Source organism: Arachis hypogaea, chromosome 12 (assembly GCF_003086295.3).
Source record: "Arachis hypogaea cultivar Tifrunner chromosome 12, arahy.Tifrunner.gnm2.J5K5, whole genome shotgun sequence".
In the NCBI taxonomy this organism is placed as follows: domain Eukaryota; kingdom Viridiplantae; phylum Streptophyta; class Magnoliopsida; order Fabales; family Fabaceae; genus Arachis; species Arachis hypogaea.
The window spans coordinates 15,110,384-15,129,236 of record NC_092047.1 but is presented as its reverse complement, the minus strand read 5'-3'; the positions used below and the strand labels follow the sequence as shown (position 1 = coordinate 15,129,236).

General features: G+C 33.9%; 1 protein-coding gene and 1 pseudogene across 2 annotated transcripts; one reads left to right on the top strand and one right to left on the bottom strand.

Moving 5' to 3' along the window:
* On the top strand, positions 1 to 4,287 carry LOC112726975 (uncharacterized). 2 transcript variants are annotated; one of them, XM_025776555.3, is made up of 5 exons: positions 33 to 458; positions 598 to 1,206; positions 1,360 to 1,555; positions 2,031 to 2,162; positions 2,508 to 4,287. In XM_025776555.3, exons 2-5 carry the CDS (start codon positions 908 to 910, stop codon positions 2,613 to 2,615), a joined length of 735 nt encoding a protein of 244 aa, XP_025632340.1. In that variant the 5' UTR covers positions 33 to 458; positions 598 to 907; the 3' UTR covers positions 2,616 to 4,287. The 2 variants fall into 2 exon arrangements, with proteins under 2 accessions (XP_029146456.1, XP_025632340.1); XM_029290623.2 differs by having other exon boundaries at positions 1 to 1,206.
* A 4,945-nt stretch (positions 4,288 to 9,232) lies between these two features.
* LOC112729151 (uncharacterized) lies at positions 9,233 to 18,535 on the bottom strand (annotated as a pseudogene).
* Positions 18,536 to 18,853: the final 318 nt, after the last annotated feature.

The window sequence follows — 18,853 nt, the reverse complement described above, 5'->3', positions numbered from 1 at the left end:
GATTTAAAATTTATGGACCATTTTAGACATTTACTTTTGAAGTTAATGTGAAAAAAATCCTAATTTCCCACCCCAGAACCCTCGGCGCCCCCTCCCCAACCTCATTCACCCATCACTCACTCATCAGTCATCACCGATTTTCTCTCCTCCCTAACTCACTCACTCCGCCGGTCAGCCAACGGAGGTCGCCTCTCCTTCCTCCGTCTTGGCCTCGCCGTGCCGTGTGCTTCGTCGCTGGTCTCTGCCTCCTCTGTGTGTCCCCGCGCCTCTGTCTCCTCCGTCTGTGTCGCCCGGCCGCCTTGGCTCCGCCGTGCGGCGCGCCTCGCCTGCGTCTCTGTCGTCCTTAGTGGCTCCACTGCGTCTGTCTCTGGCGTCCGGAGCTCTGCGTGCGGCCTCCTCTCCAATACGGGCAACTCTCCTCGCTGGTGGCCTACCTCTGTAACGGTTCTGCAACCCAGGTCCGCTGCCCGTCCCTGACTCTGCGTCTGCTTCTGCAGTCACTGTAGGGAGGGTTTGGTTTTCTTCTTCTGAATGGAGCTGAAATTGTTTCCTTGATTTGAGTAATTAATAATTAATTAAGTTTTATTTCCTTTCCAGCCTGTAACTGAAAACAATGTCAATCTGAAGACATGCTTTTTTCCTGTTCTCTTCAAGGATTATCATGAAAAACTTTTTCTGTTTTGAATAAATGATTCGATGTAGAGCTTTTCTGTTTTGAATAAACGATTCCGTGTCTTCTCCCATTCCAAGATTTTTCCCATTCCCTTTGTTTTCCATATTCTAGGGTTCACTTTCGATTTCCAACCCTAATCTGTCGTTCCCCCATTCTCATTCTTTCGTTTTAAAACCCGCCCAATTTCTCAATTTTGGTTTCCATCTTCCAATTCTTTTTGAGTTGAAGAAAAAAATGCCGGCATTTTTGTTCACCGCGAAGGCACTCTGCTCCTTAGCGTCACGCAGAAGCGGCGTAGCTCAATTGATTAGGAGGAGAGGCAGCAACAAATTCCTCGGCTGTCGGTGCCTTACCTCCATCGCTGGCGGTGCCACCAATCAGATTCAGTCCCTTGGATGCCACGTTGCGGGTTTCCCGTTTACGGGAGCGTTGAATAACAGCAATGCTGCTGTCCAAACGAGGCACTTTCTTGGATGTGGAGATGGTGAAGAAGGTGTTCTCTCCAAAATATACGAGGAGAAGCGCGTTTTGGGGTAACACACTCCTCTTCCTCCCCAATCCCTAATTCCAATGTTGAATTTAAACAATTTGATCATTTTAGTGTCTGATTAATTGGAACTTGACACTTTTGGGTTGATAGAGAATACGCTTTGCATTTGTGAGCTGATACGCTTTTTGATTATCAGGTATTCGCCAGAGCAATTATTTGATGTTGTTGCAGCTGTTGACTTCTATCATGGGTTTGTCCCCTGGTGTCAAAGGTCGGAGATACTTAGGCACTATCCAAATGGGTCATTTGATGCTGAGTTGGAGATTGGATTTAAATTTCTTGTTGAAAGTTATGTTTCTCATGTTGAATTGGAGAGACCAAAGCGTATAAAGGTAGTTCATTTTCTCTACTCAGGATGATTATGGTTACTTTCTCTTTTTCGTACCATTAAAATCTGTTGGATTCTGCTTCTATAAAAATGCTGGCAGTATGTTGTTCATGCCAATGCAATAGAGTAGCTTTGCCAATATGTCGTTGCTACACAACTCTACATAATGTATTACATCATCGGCCATTAGTATCATTCTGATGTGAAAATTGCTAAAAGAGAGTTAAGAGGGTATCATGTTACATCTCAAAACTAGAGGCGGCGAAAATGCATGTGTTATTTGGGCTTTTGGCAATTGTTCCCACTTCTATAGGAATGGGTAAAGCCAAGTGACCAGTAGCAAGATTGGGGTTGGCTGGTTTGTTGAAAGAGGCAGCACGAAATCAACTTGTTTATGGCAATAGAATTTTGTTTTTTGTTTCTACTGTTTGCTATTTTGTTGTGCTTATAGCCTTATACTATACGTTTTGTATTTTCAGACAACCGTTTCACAGAGTACCTTGTTTGATCATTTGATAAACATATGGGAATTCAATCCAGGCCCAGTTCCAGGGACTTGCAATATTTATTTTCTGGTGGATTTTAAGTTTCAGTCACCACTTTATAGACAGGTATGGTTCTGTCATTCTGTATCTGTTTTGATCAACTGGTTTTTACTGTCATTATGGTTTCTTGGAATCAGTGTCCTGTCCTCACTTTTATGTTTTCCTTTCCCTGACTTTTGAGGACTTAATCTGTTAATTCATGTATGCGTCAAGGGTTTATTTGCTGAGTATTATTACCAGTACTTGACATGACTAACCCTCTTATATGCCTGCATCCGTGTTCATACAATCTGCTATGCAGCCCATTCCATCAGAATAAACCCCGTTAATGTTAACATTATAAAATCAATGTTAACATTATTATGTATTTTTTGGGTGATGACTAATCAATGTTCTTTTTCTGTTGGTCAGATTGCATCTATGTTCTTCAAGGAGGTAGCCTCTAGGATGGTTGGTTCATTTACTGAGCGTTGCCGTTTGATATATGGACCAGAAGTGCAGGTCTATGAAAGGTCATAATTTAATTGGTTTGGACATCAGTTTCTTGCCTTGAACAGGGCTAAGGTCAATTTACAGGTTTAACATTAATTGGGAAAGTTTTTGATTGTGCCGCCCAATGCTGAATGAATTCAATTGATCGTTTCTCTTTTTAATACCAGGTGATATTTGTAATATGTAGATGAATTCTACAATACACCCGGTACAATCTTGAAAGTGACCTGAATTTAACGTGAATTTTTTCCCCTTAAAAAAAAAGGACCTAGAGTGGAAAAAAGCTATCGCATATCCTTTCTTGGTTTATGTGAAATGGACATATATATTTCTTCCAATGCAATACATACACGTTATCGTATTACTAGCAACTGAATAACATTCACAAGCACTGTAGACCTGTACTATTATTTAAATCTATATGCAGTGAAAGGTTTCGATCAAATATAAACAAACGAGATGAACAGGGTTTACAAGAAAAAAAAATATTTATTAAAACCCTCTGAAGGGTCTACGAGAAATTGAGGAACCCTGCACAAAAGGCGAAGGTATGTTCTACTTCTATCCATGTCTTTGAACTCTACACCTGAGATCTTGCAAGCAAGTGTTCCAATTAAGTGAAATACAATCACATGACTAGAATATTTTATTTGTGGTCTACAAAATTATGTTTAAAGAACTTATGTCATGTAGAACCAATTTTTTATGAGAGTGATCCCTTCCCATGAAGTTAACACAATATCTTGGGGCTCAAGAGATATGAATACTTGAGGATGGCTGCGACAATCTTTTCTTGCACAACTTGGCAAAACCTTGCTCTATGTATTTGCAGCTTCCACAAGAGGTGGGGTAGAAATCTACTACCACCAAAGATCCTGTTCCTTTAGCCTTGTCGAGAATCCTGCAGAACTCTTCATCCATCGCAAATTCCCTTACACAATCAACAGGACACGGGTCCTCATCTTTATCAGGAAAGTCTTCTTGATGTTCATATGCAACAACTCCTGTTCTACTACAAGGGCATAACGTGCGCCTCATCTTTTTTAAAGGCTTAATTTTTGTGTCACCAAGACAAAGTTTGTCACGATGGTGCCTTGAAAACAAGCTGAAAACCACATGGGAAATCCTAGAATCAGCTGGTTCCTTCCAGTTCTGTCTGAAATAGGCAAAGGAATAGGTATGCAAATTATCCTGCCTGGGATTTATAACTTGTTGCATCTTTTACTTGTATGGCTTGTGATCAAAATTTTGTAATCTTTGCTGCTTGTTGTTGGTATCTCTTAGAAAGGGCTAATGGAGTTGAGCATAAGCGCACGACTTTTAAACAATAACATATCACTGCATAAGAAGCATTCATACAAAAATGAAGCCAAAAAATTGGTACCTGTCAGGGGGACAAGAATAAAAAGCACCGACTCACTGGTGCTTGGAGTATAGGTGCCTTTGACACCAAAGAAATATTGTTTGTGACAGGAATCGTAACAATTCAGTTAAAATGCTTTATAAGCAGCTACCTCTCACGTGGCCATGTACTTTGCTCAAACAAATGCATTTAGATTAGTTATTGCAGTGTAACTTGGAGATTTACTCTGCTATATGATTCAGATGGATGATGGAGAAGAATTACTTCATTAGGATGGATATAACATATGATGTAACATATTATCCGGAATTTATCACGACGCCACATTCTCGGGTATCTGTGGATGTTCAACCTTAGGCAAGATCTCGGAGGTGACCTTGTCATATGAGTATATGACTAATCATACATTGCATTCTTGGAATTCAATACGACGCCACATTCTCGGGTATCATGTTACTTCCTGAGCTATCGCATTCTTCCCAAGTACATTGGCCCAGATTTTGGTATCTTTGCTGATGCATGTTAACATTGGCCCAGAATTAGATACACAAACCACACAGGCCCATGTTAACAAGCAATGGATTTGGTAGAACTTTTGCATAATGTAAAGCAGCTCCTGATTTATATCAAAAAAAAAAAAAAAGCAGCTCCTGATTAACACAATATGAATATTATTTTTTTTAATTTCAGAATGAGAAACTGAGGATAGTGATAATATGGAATCTTTGGCATGCATCAAAAAGAAAAGTGTAAAACATGATAGACATAAGCAGAAGTAGGTTCCCATAATTTATAAAGCAAAGAAAATAATGTTATAAAACATCATACCCAAAACTGGAGAGCACGAGCTAAAAACAATAACTAGAGACAATCATAACAGTATTAAGGATATAATTGAAACCTCATCAGAAGTTAGAAGAACATCACTCATCGACTCATACAAGAATAACGATTCTACAAAGTACATACAAACGGTGGGTTCTTATGCCGAACAGAGTAATCTTGGTTTTAGACTTTAGAGTAAATTAAACAATTAATGAAACAGCACAATACAAATCTTTTTTTATGATTATTTTGATGCAAAGACTTTTTAAGTGAATTATCAACCTCACTAATTCTGCATTCACTCTTATTTAATTTTTGTTATACTTTAAAAGTAAGAATTTAATTGTTATCAACGGGAACTAAAATAATAATTATTTATATTAATTACATAAATAATTAATATTGTAATATAGTTCATGAGATGTCAAAAGTATATATATACAATAATACCTGATCAGAATAAAGTGTATTAAGAAATAAGTTTAACTATATTTTAAAAAGACATTCTTTTTGTTCTACTTCTTTGTATTACACCCTAACTTCTAACTTCTTCCTTCAAATAGGTGTGGCAATATATACCCTATCCGTGGGTACCCAACCCGACCCCACCAGATCGAGTAGGGTTGCCAACCCGATTCGCAGTGGGTAGGGTAAAGTGCGGCTAGGGTTCTTGTGCGGGTCGGGTAGGGTGCGAGTTGAGCATCAACCTTACCCGACCAATCCGCACTCTATATACCTCTCACTAAATGCAAAAGATCCTTAACCACTTAAAGAAAATCATTAATTGATAATTTAATATTTTTTTACATAAAAATCAGTTCTATTTTAAATTATCATCAAGTTATATAATAATGTTGTATATTTTTTGTAACACGCGAATATAATTGGATACCCGCGAGTTAAGAGCGGGTAAGGTTAGAGTTAGGATATTCTCAAGTTGAGTATGGTTGAGTTTATATAAAAATCTCAACCCGCGGGTTGGGTTAGGGTTGGATCCAAACCCTAACCTACCCTACCCATTGCCACCCCTTTCAACTCCTTCTTATGCGGCTTTTTTTTTTCCTTTTTTTTTTTACATCATTGTCATCATTTTTTTTTCTGGTTTGTTTCTCTACCTCTCAGAAAAGAACAAGATGAAAAACAAAAAAAAATATATAACCAAAAAAAAGAAAAATAAGAAGTAGCGAAAAAAGAAAACTAGAATATTAAAGAAAATATTATTATATTTTTAAACAAAATTTTTGTATTTTTCAATTAAAAATTTGTGTTTTTAGTTTTATACATAATTTTATTTCATTTTTTTTTGTTTATTCCTTTTGACAATAAATGCAAAAATTTTAAAATTATATGTAATTTAATAAACAGTAACGTAGACATTTCGTACGAAGAAAGAAGAAAAAAGAATAAAAAAGCTAAACAACTTCTAATTGATTAATAAATTTTATTGGCACGGTTAAGAAAGCACAATTAAAATTTTTTCTATATCACAATTAAAAAATTTTGATATTATTTTTTGATAAATTCTACACAATTTAAAATTCTTCCTTCTTCATCTCTTCTTTTTTTTTCGTTCCACTTTTTTATAATTATTCTTATTTCACCCTCTTAAAAAAAATAAAAAAAAATAAAAATTAAACGAAGAAAAAGAAAAAATAAAAAGGTGCAATGATTTTGTTATATTTTAGATGTTATTTTTCTACAATAATTTTAATGTTTTTTTTATTAAATTTTAGATATTCTATTTTGTTAAATTTTTTTATGTTCTTTTTTGCAATAGTTTCAGATGTTCGTTTTTCTTATGTTTTGAATTTTTTTAGTGAATGATAGCAGCGAGAAGCGCACGACACTGCAGAATTGATGTTCAGTTGAGAAGTGCATTACGCGGTAGAATTAATGATCAATAAGGCTATGTTTGATTGGAAGGAAAGAAATAGAGAGAAAGGAAATAGAAAGAAAAGAAAAGAAAGAAAAAAAATTGAGTAAATTTTTATTTTCTTTAGATGTGTTTGGATGAAAGGAAAATAAAAAAGAAAGAAATGTTATAAAAAGATAATTTTACCCTTATATTATAAATTATATAGAAAAAAGTAAAGGGGTAATATTTGAAGTAGAGAGAGATTTAGTTTTCTCTCCATTTTCTCTCCATTGTTGGAAGGAAAAAAAATTGGTGGGTCCCACCAATAATTTTCCATCCATTTTCCTTTCTCTTCCATTTCTCTCCTCAACCAAACAAAGGAAAATAACTATTTTCCTCCCTATTTCTTTCCTTTCCTTTTCCTTCCTCCCATTTTCACCTCAAAGTGGAGGAGTGCCGCACTAAATCAGTATTTTGTTAATGTAAAAAAAAAAGAATTTTATTATAAATTGGTTGATATGTTAAATTGTTGGCAAGAGAGGATGTTAATTATTTAGACTTTTTTATATATAAATTTATTGGCGGTATAAAATAATTTTATACAAATATTTAATCTCACATAATCAAAACTAACTAATTTTTAGATCCACTACATAAAACGTTTTTAAAATAAATAAATGTAATTAGACGATTATATTAATATTTTTACATTATTGATATATTAAAATTAATAAAAATACTTGAGAGACAAGAAATAATCAACTAAAAAGCAATCCAAATATTATTTTGCATTCCTTAATTATCATTGAAATAATTAAATAATATTAGATATAATAAATGCATAATTATATATGAATATTAGGTACATAAAATTATGAATGTTAATTTAAACAAAATAATTTTGAGTTATTCTTTTTCTAGCATTACAATAAAATTAAACTCGTTTATATAGTACGTTGTATACAGGTTTATAAATTAAAAAAAAAAATAAAAAACAAAAATGCTATAATCATATCAAAATTTAATCACTAAATCAATCATTTTATATATATATATATATATATATATATGTATATAAATAAATGCGTTATTTAATTATTTTTGTATTTTGTACACATAACATGAATAAAAAAGGTATTTTTTGGGGGTGTTTCTTATTTTTTTTATTTTAGTTTTATTATTTTTAAAAATTTTATGAAAAATAATAAAATGAAAAAATATTTCTTTTACGAAGCATCAAAAATAAAAATAGAAAACAAGAGATTAAAAATTCTTGAATCCTAAATTTTCATTGTACGCGAAACCAAATAAATAAATCGAGAGATGTTTAATTTGTCATTTTCTTATTTTTATCCATTTGTAATAATAATATCAAATAGAAATTGAAAAAGAAATAAGTAAGCCCTGATAAGGACTTGAACTCCCAATGAATCAAACCAACAAAAGTTTCATGAGGATCCATCAAAGCAATTGTTAATAGGGAAGGATCCTTGCCTTGCCAAAAAAGCCAACTGATAAATAAAGCAAAACCAATAATAATCACATGTTACATGATAAAATGATGTGATGCATTATCTACCCAAAATAAAGTTTTTTTTTTTAAAGAATCTACCAGAATGAATCCAAATTAGTTTTCAAAACAATAATAAATATCAATTTAGTACTAAGAAGAAAGGAAACCAAAACCATTATGATGTTTATGTTAGACTTTATAAGACGATATAAGATTCATCTCACAACATAACATATGTTATTTACATTGGACAATATCTATCATTTTAGTCATCAGTTGACAAGTGTTCACCAAAAAAAAAATTCTAGACGATACCCTAAATAACATTTGATAAAAGTCAAATCAAAGATATAAAATAGACAACGTGATAATACTCCCCATAAATTGTTGGAAAGTATTCCTCTAAAATGATATATTGAAAAAGAAACTGTTTGAATGAAACTCAACTTACAAATGTGGCTACAAATCAATCCAATTCCAGAGAATAAGTGAACGCATTTTGATCACAAGCCATCTATGCTTGGGAAAGTGAAAAACTGAAAATCATGTACGCTTGGAAAAGTGAAACTCAATTTCTTAAAGACTCTTCATAGGATTTCAATAAATATATTTTTTTCTTGTTAACTCTATGCGTCTCGTTTGTATATATTTGACCGAAACTTTTCATTGCATATAGATTTAAATAATAGCACAGGCCTTCATGTCTACAGTGTCTGTGAATGTTATTCAATTGCTAGTAATTCGATAACTTGTGTCAGTTGTGTGTATTGCATTGGAAAGAAAAAATATATATCCATTTTATATAAACCAAGAAGGGATTGATAGCTTTTTTTTCACTCCGAGGTCACTTTTATTTCAGGAAAAAAAATTTATGTTAAATTCAGGTCACTTTTAAGATTATATAAAGTGTATTGTAAAATTTATTTACACAAATTACAAATATTAGTGGATATTATAAAGAGAAACGATCAATCATATTCATTTAGTATTGAGCAGCATATAATCAAAATCTTTCTTAATTAATGTTGAACCTGTAAATTGACCTTAGTCCTATTCGAGGCAAGAAACTTATGTCCAAATCAACTAAATTATGCCCTTTCTTCGTATGATCTTTCATGGACCCGCAATTCTAGTTCATATATCAAATAACATCGCTCAGTAAATGAACCAATCATCCTAGAAGCTACCTCCTTGAAGAACATAAATGCAATCTGACTAACAAAAAAAACATTGATTAGTCATCACCAGAAAAATACATAATAATGTTAACACTGATTTTATAATGTTAACATTAATGGAGTTTATTGTGATGGAATGGCTACATATCAACATGGATGCAGGCTTATAAGAGGGTTAGTAATGTCAAGGTAATTATACTCAACAAATAAATCTTTGGCACATATATGAATTAACAAATTAAGTCCTCAAAAGTTAAGGAAAGAAAAACATAAAAGTGAGGACAGAACATTATTTTTAAGAAAGCATAATGACAATAAAAACAAGTTGATTAAGATAGATACAGAATGACAAAACCATATTTGTTTGTAAAGTAGTGATTAAAACTTAAAATCCACCAAAAAATAAAGATTGCAAGTCTTTGAAACTGGGCTTGGATTGAATTCCCATATGTTTATCAAATAATCAAATAGGATACTCTGTAAAATGGTTGTCTAAAAATTTAAAACAAAATAGCAATCAGTAGAAACAAAGAACAAAATTCTATTGTCATAAACAAGTTGATTTCGTGCTGCGCTTTTCAACAAACCAGCCAACCCTATTTTTGCTAGTGGTCACTTGGCCCGGACCTCTCCCATAGAAGTGGAAACAATTGCCAAAAGCCCAAATAACACATGCATTTTCGCCGCCTCTAGTTTTGAGATGTAACATGATACCCTTTTAACTCTCTTTTAGCAATTTTCACACTAGAGTGATATCAGTGGTCGATGATGTAATATATTATGTAGAGTTCTATTGTAAAATCCGATAAATTAATAAATAATCATCTAATAAATTAAATATGAGCCAGAAATTAGAAAATTAAATTTTATAATTTAGAAATGTAAAAATATTTAGAATATGAATTAAAACACTAATTTTAAATGTTTTGCCTCAAAATCGGACTATCAGACTAAACTGATTGAATCGGGCAAGGCTCAACATATATAAACCCAAAGTTAGGATTTTCAGCCACAAAACCCCTTCCACTTTGAGCTCCACGTTGAAACGGTAAAGGGAGACAAAACCTAACCAAAGCACTATTTATCATCATCTTTAATCATCCATAACTTTCAATTTGGAGCTCCGATTGACGAGTCGTTTGTTGCCACGCATTTGTCTCATCGAGCTCTTCATTTTTATTTAAAAAAGTGGTAAAAAACTTTGTTTTTCGTAGCCAATTCTTCCCTTCGCTATGATTTTCGTTTTTAGTTCATCGGTATTGAGGAAATTGTGTTTTTGATGGTTTATGTGTTCTCTAGCATTGGATAATAATTGGGTTTTGCTCCAATCATAAGTGGGTAAAGTAAGAAATCACTAAATCCTTGTGAATTGATGAATTAGAAAACCTTAGCATTGATATGATGGTATTGTATGGAATTAGGTTGAATTTTATGTTGATTGAAGTTAAATTGGTGAATTGGAGCACTTGGAATAGGCTTTGGTGGCTGGAGCTTCTTGGGTTTGATTTGGAGTTTTAAAAGCTTGAATTGTAGTGTTTTGAGTTTGGAGAAATTCGGTCAAGGTATGGTTTCGGTTTTCTTTAGCTAATTTGTAATGTTGTGTGAGACTTAGACTAGTTGTCCGTAAGATAGGTTGAATTGTTGATTGATTAAAAATTGAGAATGTATATTGATATGTTGTGAAATGAATGATTGGTGAAGTTGTTGGACTGAGTGAATTTGAAGGGTGTTAGGCATTAGAATGGTTGTGATGTTGTGGAATGAATAAAAAATGTCGATATTGATGATGATTGATAGGAATTGAAGAAATTGGTAGATTTTGAGTGTAAATATTTGAATCAATTGAGGTTTTGAGGTGTTGGTATTGGTTTGGCTGTGTTGATATTGGTTTGGGTATGTTTAGTTTGGTTTTGGTTTAAGAGTTTTGAAAACTAAAGGATTTGAAACGTTTTGGTAAAAATTGATTTTTAACCAAATTCGGAGGGTCATAACTTGGCTTCCAGTCCCCCCAAATCTTGTGAAACTTATTTTGAATGAAAATTGGTTCCGTGAAGTTTATAACATTCGAAGAACAAACTAAAAATAATTTTTAACAAAAAAGTTATGCGCGTTTGAAGTTTAGTGTAAAAAACTGATTTCTACAAACTTAACAGCTTTTCTGAAAAACCTAAGGCATGCATACGCGAAATGTTCCACGCGACGCGAGTTTCGGGCTTTGCCTAGCACTTTAGTGTACGTAGCGCTGTTTTGCACGCGACTTTGGCATTTTAACAGCATGTGTACGCGAAAACATGCATGCGTACGCGATGACTCTCTTCTGTCCAACACACTCGCGTACGCATGAGGTGGTTGCGTACACGACTTGGCCAATTTTCAAGTCATGCGTATGCGAAGGGTGGCATGCATATGCATGACCACCCTACTTTGAAAAAGTTGTAATTTTGAGTTTTTAACAACTTCTCTAACTTTTTAAACCTCTGTAACACCTGTTTAAGGTACGATAGCTAGTGTTTAGGTTTTCGGACAAACAAAAGAGTACTGAGTGAAATAAAGGGGTAATTTTCGGTTATAAGTTTAGAGCCAGTGACCTAGGATTGTAGAGAATTGTGGTGTATTTAACTAGAGCGTTTGTAGAGTGGACTGAGTGGATCAAAGAGAACATATTGGAGTGTAGAGAAGATAAGTTTGCATAAATATACTTTTACTATGAAACTGATATTGAGCATAATTGTTTCATCTGAGCACTTTTTCTCAAAAGTGCGACCCCAGAGAGATGGTGGAAAGTGAGGATACCCTTCTTTATTCCTCCTGGTATTGTAAAATCGCCTCCAGTGAGATGGTAGGAGGTTAAGATCCCCTCCTTTATTCCTCATAAACATATGAGAACGTACCTCCTAGGTAGATGCAAGGGTTGTGGTGTCACCCCACTTGCTCCATGTTGGTTGTTGAGGCTCCTCAGGTAGATGTAAGGGATTGGTTCACCCTACTTACTCCGGGTTATGATGACTTGAGCTTCTTGGGTAGTAGCAAGGGTTGCGGTTCACCCCACTTGCTCCATGATGGTAATTATAATTTATTTGCATCTCATTCCTTTAACCTTGTGTCGCAAGTGTGACCGGACACTTATACCTTTTCGGAAAGATCTCCCCTAATGAGATGGTTAAAGAATGAATATAGATATATGCATAGACTCTTGAGAATGTGTGATGCAGGGACTGTCCAGGATTCGCTACCGGACATGTCGGGTTTGGCTGGATAACTGACAGATGAGACTTATCGATCATAGGTCAGACATCCATTATGTGCATTGTATGATTTGTTTGAGTATGTATATTGTGTTTTGGCTTGCCTAACTGTTTATCTATGCTTGTATGCTAAATGACTTAAATGTTGTATCTATTTTCTTAGTTGTGTATTACTTGTATGCTTTGTCTTTGTTTGAACAATAGAGAGATCCCTCATGCTGGCAGAGGTGACGCTAAGGATTATTCCACCTGGTGATTGGTAGGTTTGTAGAGAATTAGAATTGAAGAGATAGAATAGAACCCCTAGATAGAATTACCATAGTTTTGGCTTAGTGAGAACTCTAGGCTTTGATCTGGGTTGTATAAGTCTATGAAGGTTGTGGTAGGCTTAGAGAAGGGGGGTTGAATCTATGCCTTCCTTTTAAGTTGCTGTTATGACCCTTTTTAAACAAACTTTCAATTCTGATTCTGTTGGTACTCAGCAGCAAAAATTTATGAGACAATTTATTTTTGTCTCATGAATATCAGAAAACAGAACTTATCAGAGAAGAAAAAAGCTAACACCAGCATGTATCCTGGTTCGGTTGCCTTGTACTATGCAACCTACATCCAGTCTCCTCCACAACAGTGGAAGAATTTTCACTATAGTTAACAGTATTACATACACCAATTTCACAGGATTGACCCAATCCTTTCACACTCAAGTTCTAACCTAACTTGACATTGGCTATGCTAATACCTAACTATTCACTCTTAGTGCTAACCCAACTAAGAAAGGGATACCTCACAGGTACAAGATACAAGACATAGACATACCTAAAGAAATCTGAAATAACTCTAGGCTTTTCTCTCAAGTGTATCACTCAGCCTTTTTTCACTCATGGCTTTTACTTGAGCTTTCTCACAATGCCTTATCTCACAAGAAATTACAGAAAGATAAACATAGAAAAGTACTTTACAATCTGTAAAACATGAAGGAGATTGACTTCATCAGCAGCCTCTTTGCTATGTGCAAAACCAGATTCGCAAACCTCAGATACAGTTCTTCAGTATTGGCCAAATGCTTCTTTGAAAGAAAGTATTATCCAAGTAGAGGAACTTCTTTTCAGAACACTATTCTCACACTCTGGTTTTCTCTCCTTGGTTTCTGAATGAACAGCAAACCTCTTTTATCTCTTTGCATGTTGCTGGGTTCTTCTTCCAAGGTCAACACCTTGAGCCTTGAGCTTCACCAACCCACAGATTCACTTTTTCTCATTAAACCTTAGAGTAGAAACTTTGATTCTGACTTCCTCATCTTGACCGAAAGCCATAAAGCGGCAACCACAAGAGTCTTTCAATGGTCAACTTGATCTGAGCCTTTGAACACCAACTTGGTCCCCAAGACTTTTTTGAGACCGTGGATTTACAGCAGAGAGGAACAGAAATCCTCTTTTCCATATAGCTCAAAACGGAGATACAGGGAGTTGAAGATGAAGAAAAACAAGTGTGTTGCATGCAAGAGGAAATAGATTACCTTGAGCTTTCTGATCTTTTCTTGATATGGGTGATTAGACCTTACCCTTCTTTGATTAACCTTCTCTTTCCTTCTTCTTTCATGACTAGCTTAGTGACTAAGCTCTCTTTCTTACTTTTTCTAAGTTCAGTGATTTGACTAAGACAGAGAGGAAAGGAACGTTGCTTTGGAAGCAATGAGAAAGAGTGAAGACTTCAATCTTGTGTGAGAAGCTTGGTGGGATCAACTTAAATTGATGGACACAGACTTGGATCGGTTTTGATTTGCTTAGCCCGTTGGTTCCTTTCTTTGTTTTCTTTTGGACTTTGTTTGAGTTTTCAACCCATCAGCCTTGTTTCATTTTCCATTTTCATTTGGGCTGTAGTATTGCAACAATAAATAATTAGCTTCATATAATTATAAACAATCAACATTTAATTATTTATTTTACCCAATTAAATAATATTTGTCATCACTAATTAATTTTAGTTAATTTCTTAACTCAACAGTCTAGGATTGCCTTCGGCTTCACAGAGCTTTATATCTTATCTTTTGGACACTGTTACCATGCTGAGAACCTTTGGTTCTCATTTTATACATGTTGTTTTTCAGGTGCAGGATATGAGGCACCTTGCTGAGTGTGTTGGAGACTCTTTGGGAGCGAAGATTTACATTTTGGGCTTTTTATATTAAGTACTTAGTTATATATGTGTACCTTCTCCGCTTTTGTATAAACATGTTTTGTCCCTCTTAGAGGTTGACTTTGAAAACTTAGGATTGATATATATATATATATAGCCAGTCTTTGTTTCGCAGGTTGAGTCTAGAGCTTGATTATGTATCCCTATTTTTGGAACTCTATATTGATATACATATGTCTCTTGGTTTTTCTGTATAAGCCTTTTATCTTATCGCTTTTTCGAGAGTGACAAAATTGTCTGGTCTTGGTTTTGGTTAACCTTTTCTTCAAGGCTCCTAGTAAAAGTAATATGTGTGTGTGTGCGCGCATGTGTGTGTATGTATTTTATTTTTAGAGGTCGTAGCACCTCACCACCGTTGATTTACGACCTAGGCATAAAGCTCTCTGTGTAAGGGTGTTACATGTGTAGCAATGACATATTGGCAAAGCGACTCCATTGCATTGGTATGAACAACATACTGCCAAATTTTTTTATAAAAGCAGAACCCAACAGATTTAAATGGTAGGAAAAAGAGAAAGTAACCATAATCATCTTGAGTAGAGAAAATGAACTACCTTTATACGCTTTGGTCTCTCCAATTTAACATGTGTGTGTGTGCGTGCGTGCTGCGTGTGTGTATGCGTATTTTATTTTTAGAGGTCATAGCGCCTCATCACCATTGATTTACGACCTAGGCATAAAGTTCTCTGTGTTAGGGTATTACATGTGTAGCAATGACATATTGGCAAAGCGACTCCATTGCATTGGTATGAACAACATACTGCTAACTTTTTTATAAAAGCAAAGCAGAATCCAATAGATTTAGGATGTGTTTGGGGTTCACGTTGGAGAAGAGAGAAGCTCGTTTGAGTGCTTTGAACGTCTCATCTTTATGTTTGGCAACTCTTTGAAACTCTGAACCCATAAGTGATTTTGCCTCTAAACGTACGTTTAGAGGAAGCTAAAAATTCTAGCTTTTGGGTTCACGTTGGGGAAGGCTAATTACAATTGAGAAATTAAGTAAGAAAATTATTCCTCTTCTACCAATCTTATCCTTCATTTTCTTCTATAAAAATGATGTAAGTAACCATATAATTTTCACACTAGTTTTTTTTGTATGTTCTTGGTTCCAATTTTTTTCATCAAAATCTTTCAGATTTGTTACAATCACCGCCAAGATAAATATTTTAATTTTTTTTATTACTTTTAGTACTCTCTTTCATATTTTGATTTTTATGTTTTTTATTATATTTTTTATTTATATATAAATATTTTTTATATTATTTTTTGTATTATGATATTATTTTTTTAGTGTTCTGATGTTATATTTTTATTATATTTTTTATTCATATGACAACTATTATTGGTATAAATTCTTATTTTTATTAATTTTTATGATATTTTTATTATTTTTTGTTTATATAAATTCTTTTTTTCTATCCTTTATTGTACTATATTTATGTTGTGTATAAAATTTTTTATTTTTTTATTTAGTTTTATTCATATGAATTTTATTTACTTCTTATTGTAATTTTTTTGTTTATATGATATATGTTGTTAGTTGTAATTATTATATTCTATGTTTGTACGAAATTTTTTTGTTTTTATTGTACTTCTTATTGTACTTTATTTTTGTTTTTATTATATACTAATTATAAAAATTTATAGTAAAAAATGATACTAAATTAAAGAAGAGTAACGGTACTAAAATAATATAGAATATTTTCTTTTTGTTTGACATTATAAAATATATAGTACTCTCTTTAGTATTTTTATGTATTAAAATATATTTTATCAATTTGTATATGTTACTTTAATTTAGTAAGTAAATATTAATTTTATTATAAAATAAATTAATAAGATTTATTCAAATATCTAAAGTAAAATGATAGGATAATATAAAAAATTATTTAAATTGATGTCTCTTTTAGTAATTTTTCATCTAAAAGTGATTTTGAGTAGTATATTCCAAACAACATTTATTTTACTATAATCCATTTTGATATAAAGATTGCCAAACATAAATCACGTTAACACAAACTTACTTTTCATTAAAATCAAGTTTGCAAAATCACTTTTATACAAACTCCCGTTTGCAAACTATAATTCAAACACACACTTAAATGGTAGGAAAAAGAGAAAGTAACCATAATCATCTTGAGTAGAGAAAATGAACTACCTTTATACGCTTTGGTCTCTCCAATTTAACATGAGAACATGACTTTCAACAAGGAATTCAAATTCAATCTCTAACTAAGCATCAAATGATCCATCTGGATAGTTCCTAACCTTTGACACCAGGGGACAAACCCATGGTAGAAGTCAACAACGACAATATCAAATAATTGCTCTAGCGAGTACCTGATAATCAGAAAGCGTATCAACTCACAAATACAAAGTGTATTCTCTATCAACCATATCAAGTTCCAATTAAATACACACTAAAATAATCAAATTGTTTAAATTTGACATAGAGATTAGAGATTGGAGAGGAAGAGAAGTGCTACTCCAAAATGCGCTTCTCCTCATAAATTTTGGAGAGAACATCTTTTTCACCATCTCCACATCCAAGAAAGTGCCTCGTTTGGATAGCAGCATTGCCATTACTCGATGCTTTGGTAAGTGGGGAACCAACAACGCAGTATACAAGGGACTGAATCTTATTGGAGGCATCGCCCATGATGGAGGTAAGACACCAACAACCATCAATTGAGCGACTCCACTTCTGCGTGATGCGAAGTAGCAGAGTGCCTTCGCGGTGGACAAAAATGCTAGTATTTTTTTCTTCAACTCAGAAATAATTGAAAAATGGAATCCTAAATTGAGAAATTGGGCCAGTTTTAAAATGAAAGAATGAGAATGGGGGAACGGAAAATTGGAATTGGAAATCAAAAGTGAACCCTAGAATATGAGAAAGTAAGAAAATTAAATGGAGAGAATCTTGGAATAAGAGAAGACGCGGAATCGAGAAAGAAATGCTAAGATAGAAATAGATAAGGCACGAAGATTTAGGGGGCATTGGTTGAAGGAGACGAAGATGGTGATGATGGTGGGATTCAAAGTCCAAAACTCAAAGATCTTAATGGCCCACGTGGTTAAGATGCCACCCCTTTCATGCTATGATACTAGTTGACCACACACGTTGACTACTTCACCCCCCTTCTATGTCGTTCACACCTAAATATTAGTACTATTATGTTAAATAATTTAAAAAGATAATATTACTAATACGCCATTTCTGTGTGATGCTAAGAAACGGAGTGCCTTTACAGTGGACAAAAAATACTGGCATTTTTTTCTTCAACTTGAAAAGAATTGGAATATGGAAACCTAAATTGAAAAATTGGAGAGTTTTAAAACAAAAGAATGAGAATGGGGAATGACAGATTGGGATTGAAAATCAAAAGTAAACCCTAGAATATGGAAAAGTAAGGGAATTGGGAGAATCTTGGAATGAGAGAAGACGTGGAATCGAGAAAGAAACGCTAAGATAGAAATAGAGAATGCGTGAAGATTTGGTGGGGGTTAGTTAAAAGAGACAAAGACAGTAATGATGGTGGGATTCAAATTCTGAAATTCAAAGATCTAAATGCCCCACGTAGTTAACACGCCACCCTCTTCATGCTATGATACTAGTTGACCACACACGTGGACTACTTCACCCTCTTTCTTGTCGTTCACACCTGAATATTAGTATGTATTAAAGAATTTAATAAGATAATAGTAGTAATATGTCGCTTCTGTGTGACGCTTAGGAGTGGCGTACCTTTACGGTGGACAAAACTATCGGCATTTTTTCTTCAACTTAGAAAGAATTAGAAGATGGAAACCTAAATTCGGAAACTAGGCGGGTTTTAAAACAAAAGAACGAGAATGGGGGAACGACGTATTAGTATTGGAAATCAAAAGTGAACCCCAGAATATGAGAAAGCAGGGGAATGGGGAGAATCTTGGAGTGAAAGAAAATGCAAAATCGAGAAAAAAAACCTATGATATAAACAGAGAAGGCGTGAAGATTTGGTGGGCGTTGGTCGAAGGAGATGAAGACGATGATGATGGTGGAATTCAAAATCCAAACTTCAAAGATTTTAATGCCCCACATGGTTAACAC